Source organism: Sarcophilus harrisii, chromosome 3 (genome assembly GCF_902635505.1).
Source record: "Sarcophilus harrisii chromosome 3, mSarHar1.11, whole genome shotgun sequence".
NCBI classification, from domain to species: domain Eukaryota; kingdom Metazoa; phylum Chordata; class Mammalia; order Dasyuromorphia; family Dasyuridae; genus Sarcophilus; species Sarcophilus harrisii.
Window position 1 is genome coordinate 300,946,593 of NC_045428.1, and position 8,247 is coordinate 300,954,839.

Genomic DNA, 8,247 nt, shown 5'->3' on the forward strand with positions numbered 1-8,247 from the left:
TAAGTGCTTAATATATTCTTCTTAATTTGCTTTGCTTACTACTTCCTTATTATTTCCAGTATGCTTTGTATTAAGGGTAGCTAATCGTTTTGTGTGTCATGTACCCTTTGACAAAATGATGGAGCCTATAAAATAAGGTTTGTTGCCTACATTTATAATAGAAGGAAAAGCTAAGTTTCAATTAAAGGTTAGTGAAAATGAAGAAATTATTTTAATTTTTTTTATATACAAGCTTATGGACCCCCTGAAATCTGTCCATATAACAGGTTAAAAATCTCTACTCTAGATAAAGATGTCTTAATATTGTCATGGGCATGTCATGAAAGGATTTACCTCCATTCAAGGGATGTAGCTTGTGGTTTTGAAAGAATGAAGAATGTTCTATTTCTTAAAAAAAAAACCCGACAGATTTTTAGAAAACATTTTTTAAAAAATCTCTTTACAAATACATGTGTCTAGGTATATTAGTATTCACAATTTTCATTAATGATTGACTTGTCATTGCTATCACTTTTTCCTACAGGGGGCGACAATTTATCATCAACCACTTGAAGATGGATGACATTTCCTGTTACTGGAAGATTTTGTTGACTGAATATTCTAAAACCTTGTCCTACAAAGTGAAGAAAAAGAAAGATTATAGCAAAATTTCCCCTAAACCTTTGAAAACAGAACTTTAAAAACTACTGTGATCCTCATGGAAGAGGGACTTCATTTAGAAATCTTTGTGATAAGATGCAGAGTATTTCATTTATTTGAATGAAATTATACTTGTCTGTGGTAACTTGTGTCTTATAAGACTCTGTCATCTAATTCTGACCAAATAACTGGTCTCCCTTATCTTTCTATAATGAGAGACTAGAAAGATCCAAACTTGCCGAGTCACACATCAATAGAACGGATTTTAGAAGACAGATTTGTTATCAGAGAATCTAGTATATAATCCTGGCTCTGTTGGACAAGTTATTAAGCTTTCTAGGCCTTGGTTTTCTTATTTATAAAACAAAAATGTTAAACTAGAGGCTCTTGAAGAAGGTCTCTTTTAGCGCTAGTTTATGATCATATAAATAGCTTTTTTTTTTTTTTTTTTTTTGCTTTACACTAAATATCAACTAAAAATCAGACTGTGAGTTTTTATGTCTGTGTCTTGGATTAGCTTTGTACAATCTATGCCTCTTTTTACTTATCTATGTAAGAATCATGCTAGTTATATATGTGATCACTGTGAAATGAATAATATCTTTTTAGATCTTTTGGGTAAATTATCTAGATGAAACAAGTTGTCATTTGGAAACATCATAGGTTCTGTCTCTGGAATTCACTGTTTCCTAGGTTTGAGCCTGCTAGCTAATTTTAATTGATGTATATAAAATATTTAGGGATCATTTACTGAAAGATCCATGGGAACAGAAAGATGTGTCATGCAAATTTTTTTACTTTTTAAAAAAATATATAAATTTTTTTGTACTTGGGTAAGAAAGATTTTATATTTTTGTGTTAAATGGAACCAATTCTTAATTATTGCAATTGGACTTCTAACTTCACTTCTAGTCTTCTCATAGCACATTTTATTGAATTTATTCACTCAAATTAACATGAATTTGTTAAGCACTACTATATATTAGCTACTGTGCTAAGCATTGGGGAGATAAATAAAAGCAAAAACAATCCTTGCCTTAAAGCAGTTTATAACACATATTTAAATAGGTACATAAATACAGATATAGAGTAGATGAAAGGTAACTTTAGAGGCAAAGGCTACAGCAATTCAAAACAATTTCAAAAAGCTATCTGTATTTGCATCTTTTTTAAAAAGGTAGCAGAAGCTATATATGCAAAACACACAAATCTTTACTACTTACTGGAATTGACACTAGTAAGAATTATAATGAGTATATATTTTGTGTGTAACACCAGTAATACACTTAAATAAATATTGCCAGCTGAAATTTGTGGCACTTGCTACTCTAAGACTCTCCTATAACTCACTTTTATAAAGAATGTATTTCATGCAAGATCATATAGGACTCTAATTTTTTTCTCCTATGTTTTTAGATAATAGTGAGATCTCTAAAGAATCCATCTACAATATAATGAACTATGAGGGCTGGGAATGAAGAGAAATTTGGGTTAAATCAATATGATGTGTGGTGGAACTTATTATATTCATAATATATCCTCTTCCATCCTCTTTAGTAAAAAAGAAATACCTAGTGATGACACATGTTAAACATTCTCTGATGATGCTTATGCCAACATTTAGAACAAGTTTCTGGACCTTTTTTTCTATAAAGACATACTGTAGAAGGATTGTCATGAACATTTTATTTTCTCTTTTAATATTATTTTTTCTTTTGTTTTTACATCTTCATATCCAATGATGTCTCTCCCCAATTCTTTATATAAAGCGCTATCCTTAGTGACAAAGAGAAAAAAGAGAGAAGAAAAAAAGTTCATTCAAACCAACCAATACATTAACCATGTTTCACAGAATATATATAATCCATATGATTATTTTCCTACCTCTATGAAGATGAGAGAGGGTTGTATCTTTTAAGCTGTATTCTATAATGTAGATATATGTAGATAAGGTTTTGTCAGTTTCGATGTGATCTGCTCTATGCACCCTTCCAAATGAAGTTCCAATATTCTTGTAAAATAGGTGATGTTCTTGAAGTGATCTTCAGATTTAATTGTCACTGGGGCTTAAGTTTGGTCAGTACCTTGCAATTTCAAGTCTGCTCCCATTGTTCCTATCATATATCCTATATGTGATGTTTTTATATGAAAAAGACTAAGAACTAAATTTTTGATTGTCACTAGACACCTTTCTAAAGCACTAATCTTTTCATATGTTTCAACCTTTGGATAATAACCATTAGATATAATAACTGGTCCTCCATTTTTCCTGAAAGAAATGGGTTCCAACATTTTAATACGGGACCTTTATTTCTTTCCCTCCCTTTCATGCATTTATTTCCCTCTGTATTTCTTCCTTTTCCTCTTTGGTTTTTATGCTGTTAATTGGGTTTTTTTTTTTTTATCTTGATTTCTTTGGATAAAAGTCTGATATTAGATATATAAATTTTGCTCTCTAATACAGTGACCAAAAAAATGGAGGATAGATGTATTCTCTGATCCATCAATCTTTCAGACCTCTCCAAAACAGGAATTTTGTGCCAAAAATAAAGTATTTTCATCTGTCTCCATGGTCTGGGATAGAGGTGTGAAACAGCTGCTAAAAGAGCCCACAAAACTACCCAGTATTGCTTGAAACATAAAAAAAGTAATTTGGAAATGTTTAACAAACTAAAAATGCAATACAACACAAATACTGTTTATTTGTGGTTTTTTAAAGTCAATATGGGGAACTTCTATTTGAATTTGACACCATTAATCTAGGATTCTGAATCTAAGAGAAGGTTAAAAAAGAAAAAAAATGCCAACTAACACCACTTATCCTGCTCCATCCCCATTTCTTCATACTATTACTAGCTGGCCCAAAAATGTAACATTCCTATTTCCCCTTTTCTCTTTCCTTTGTTATGCACTCACGAAAGCTCATTTGGATACTGTTCCAAGGGTAAAAACTTGCTTGCACCATGATAGACAATACTAGAGCCAACTTGCCATATTGACTGCCAGCACAAACTTTCAGTGGTTTGTGCTGCAAAATAGGACGCAACAACATACCTCTTCAAAGAGCTTTAGAAACCCAGACTACAGAAACCAAGAGCACCCGTTTAGCAATGTTCTGGCCTACTGGTACTGAGCCAGAGAGCTGAGGAACAGAGTAACATAGGACACCTGGATTGAACAGTATGAGTTGGAGTGGGGGTGGAAGTGGAGGGGTGGGGAAAAGGAGAAGTGGCTATTCAGCATTCTATTACCCCTCGGGAAATAGCCCACCATCCAGTGGAGGCCAATTCTGTCCACCCAAAGTAAGTGGAGGGAGACCAAACCTGGTGAAGTATGAATTGCCCAACATAAGAGGAGGCTGAAACTAGGAGCTAACCCCCAAGGAAACAACTATAGGAGGGGAGGAAGTCAAAAAGTAAGCAACAGGAAAATTGAGGGTGGGAGTAGGGGAGAAACAAATTACCAAAGACCTCTGGAAGAAGAAAACTCAAAAAAGACTTGAATTTAAGCAGATAAGTCAACAGGGAAAACATTAAGAACAAAAGGAAATTGTAGCCTCCAATTCTAATAAGTTCAAGAATCTATGAATAAACAATATAAAACAATGGAAAATGATCCAGCACTGTGGAATGTGAAGAGAACGTTAAATCACAACATGCAGTTCCTGAGTGGTTTAAAGTAGAAATGAGAATTATGAGAGCAAAAATTAAGGTCTGTAATGCAAAAATAATGGGCAAAATAGAAAAACTGAAATCTGAAATGATGTGTCATCAAAGAAACAAAAATAACATAGATTGGGAATGTAAGCAACACAGAAGGGATAAACAATCTAGAAGAAAAGCAAAAAACAAACAAAAAATATGGTCAATATCCAAGAAAAATACAGTGATCTAGATGCAGAGAGATAGCCTAAGGACCCATGGGTGTTGCAGAAGTATATAATAAAATGAAAAATCTGAACATAAAAATGGAATAAATAATAGAAAAAAAAAACTGTCCAGAACATCTGGACAAAAAATTAAGTACTAATTAAAAGAAATCACATATCATCTCCAGAAAAAAAATCCCGCCAAACCAAGTCTGAAAATTCCAAGACACTATTAAATTTAACAGTTCAATTTAGAAACAAGTTCTGTATGCCATCAGGAGAAAAACCTTCAAATATGAAAGAAAATAAATTCAAATAATACAAGATTATTCTGCAACAACCATAAAATATTGTATTCTAAAGAGTAATGGAACACAAAATAACACAAATATTGCAAAAAATATTAAAAAGCAAAAATAGTAAATATATCCTGTATAAATAAATGATAATGCAATAAAAATAGTAATTAGTTCAAGGACCACAAACAAAAGATACAGACCAAAATGGAAAAAATAATAAAACAGTAATAGATGCTTCAAAGAACAAATGATAGAAACAAAAATTATGTAAAAGAAAATGATAATGATGAAAAAAATGCAACACATTTTCTGAGATACAGCTAAATCAGTCCTCTGTGGGGAAAACATTCTTACAAACATATGTTAATAAAATAGAAAAAAAAAAGAGTTAATAAAAGCATGTGCATTTATTTATTTTTCAAGTCTTTTATTTTCCAAATACAAGTAAAGATAGTTTTCAACATTCATTTTTGTAAGACTTTGTGTTTCAAATTTTATATAACAGTTAATATATACACTTCACTAATCTCAAAAATTGAGAAAGAAAGCACTCTAAAAAAAACATTTTATGGGACAGATATAGTCCTACTACCTAAACCAAGGAAAGACAAAACACAGAAGGAATATTGTAGACCAATATAATAAATGAAAATGGATTCAAAATTCTAAATAAAATCCTGTAAGTCTGCAATTATTTATCCAAGAAATAATTCATTATGACCAAATGAGATTTATATCGAGCAAACAAGGTTTCAGCATTACGAAAATTATCAACATATTTATATTAAAAATCTAAATATTAAAAACCACATGATCATCTCAGTTACAGGAAAAAGTTTTTAATAAAGGATAGCATATTTTTTTTTAAAGTCTACAAAATAGGCATCATATACAATGTATACACTAGAACTTTTTCCCAGTAAATACAGAAGTGATGCCCATTCTCCCCACCACTATTTTATATAATTTTGGAAATGCTAGCAATCATGATAAGAAAAGAGAACAAAACTAAAGGCATAGAAATAGGTTTTTTAAAAGTATAAAATAATCCTTATTTATAGATGATATGATATATTTGGAAAATTCTAGGGAATAAACAAAGATACAAATTGGATTGCAATTAATAATTTCAGCAAAGTTGCAAGCTACAAAATAAGTCCTCAAAAATCAAAAGCATTCCTATATAACAATAAAACACAAAAAGGAAAAGGGAAATACCATATAACTACAAAGTAAATAAAATATCTGGAGATCAATGTTCTGAACAGAAGATTCAGTTACAAAATATTTCTTAAAAGAAATAAAAATAACTTAAATAACTAGAGGAATATTTAGTATTCATGACTAGCAATATAATATAAATGACAATGCTACCAAAAATAATCTTAATGCTATGTCAAATTACTAAAAGGATACTTCACAGAACTTTATAATATAATAATATTCATTTGGAAAAACAAAAGATCTAGAATATTAAGGAAAAGGATGAAAAGAAGTCAGAATGAAATGAAGATAGTACTTCCAGACCACATTACAAATTATAAATATAAATATGATACTTCTATATTTTAATATTCAAACCACATTGGAAAGCAGTAGTCATCAAAATCATCTGGTGTTTTAAAAAGAGATCAATGGAACAGACAAGGCAAGAGAGAATTAGAAACTATGGAAATCAATAACCTAGTGTTTGATGACATAGAAAAGACATTTCCTTGTTTATAAAAAACTGCTGGGAAAACTGGAAAATAGTCTATCAGAAATTGAGCTTGGACCAACACCTCATACCATATTCTACAATATAATCAATATAAACTAACTTTAATATTAAGAATTATATTATAAAAAATTAGAAGAGAAGTAGATTATGTATCTCTTACAGTTATGGATAGGAAATATATATTTAAGCCAAACAAGTGACAGAGGCAATTACGTAAGATAAAATAGGTAACTTTGATTATATGAAAATGAAAAGCTTTTGCAAAGATAAAATTAATGTACTTAGGATAAGAAGGGAAGTAGTCAAATGGGAAAAAAAAGAAATTTATCAAATTTCTCTAAGAGTTTGATACCTAAATATAAATCATATATATATATATGTATACTCTGATATATCTTCTCTCTATATATATATATCTGATGTATACACACACACACACACATATATTATTGGTCATATAAATACAGTATGGTTTTCCCCAATTGGTAAATGTTCAAAGGATAGGAACAAATTTTTCAAAATAAGAATTGTAAAGTATTCAAAACTATATGAAAGAATGATCTAAATCATTAATAAATGAAAGAATGCAATCAACACAATCCTGAGATTTTACCTTATGCCTTGAAAACTAGCTAAAATGGCCAAAATGGCAAAATTCAATTCTGGGGAACATGTAGAATGATAGGCACACCAGAGCATTATTGGAGTTGTGAAATGGTAAAAACATTTGGGAAAGCAATATAAAATTATGTAAATCAAGTGATTAAGATGTCCATACCCTTTGGACCAGAGAATCCATTATTGAGTTTATACCTTAAGGAAGCTATTAAAAAAAAAAGTCCCCATATACACATCAAAATATTTATAGCAGCACATTTTTGCAATAACAAAGTATTGGATACATAAATAGGTGTGCATACCATACCATTTTATATGAACAAATATTTTATGAGAACTTTTTGTTGGGTTAAAGGGGACAGTGGTTTTTTTTTTTGTTGTTGTTGTTGTTTTTTAAACAGATGAGGAAACAGAGAGTGGTTCCCTAGGCACACAGTTGAAGATCTGAGATTAGAAAGAAACCCGGCCTGTCTGTTTTAGCATTCATCCCTCTCTTCCTTAGAGCATAGACAGAATTATCTCTTTCTTGCTTCTTTTCTCTGCCAGGTAATGGCTTGGTTCATTGGGGAAGAGAAGATGGCATGAAGTCCCAAAGATGTTTATAGGAATGGCTAACAATTACAAAAAGTTGAGATACGGAACTGATGGATAAGTAAAGATGTGAAGATGACAAATTTAATTTCAGATACTAACTTGGTTCCCTCCCCCACTTCATCATATATTTTTGTATTGTACATGTACAATCATCTTAACATATTTCCACATTAATCATGTGAAAAAACAATCCGTACAAAAGGAAAAACCATGAAAAAGAAAAAACTTTTTTTAAAAAGTGAAAATAGTATGTTTCATCTGCATTCAGTACTTTCCCCAGTACTTTCTCTGATGTGGATACAAAATATGAACAATTTTGAAAGGGGCAGCAGGCACAGTGCTGGTCTCTGGTACTGTGTGACCTTAGGCAAGTCACTTAAACCTTTAGTTCATTACATTGAATTCCCAATCCCTATATTTATGCACACATGCATTTTTTATTTCCTTCACAAGCTAATTGTACAATATTTCAGAGTCTGATTCCTTTTGTACAGCAAAATAACGGTTTG

At 30.8% G+C, this 8,247-nt stretch overlaps 1 protein-coding gene across 1 annotated transcript in view; it reads left to right on the top strand.

Annotated features, from left to right (window-relative positions):
- The window catches only part of POGLUT1 (protein O-glucosyltransferase 1), a 31,497-nt gene extending 29,535 nt beyond the window's left edge, over positions 1 to 1,962 (top strand). Inside the window, exon 11 of the mRNA XM_031959695.1 lies at positions 524 to 1,962. Coding sequence (XP_031815555.1) covers positions 524 to 680 — 157 coding nt within the window. The 3' untranslated portion in view covers positions 681 to 1,962. The remainder of the gene's footprint in view (positions 1 to 523) is intronic.
- The last annotated feature ends 6,285 nt before the right edge of the window (positions 1,963 to 8,247 follow it).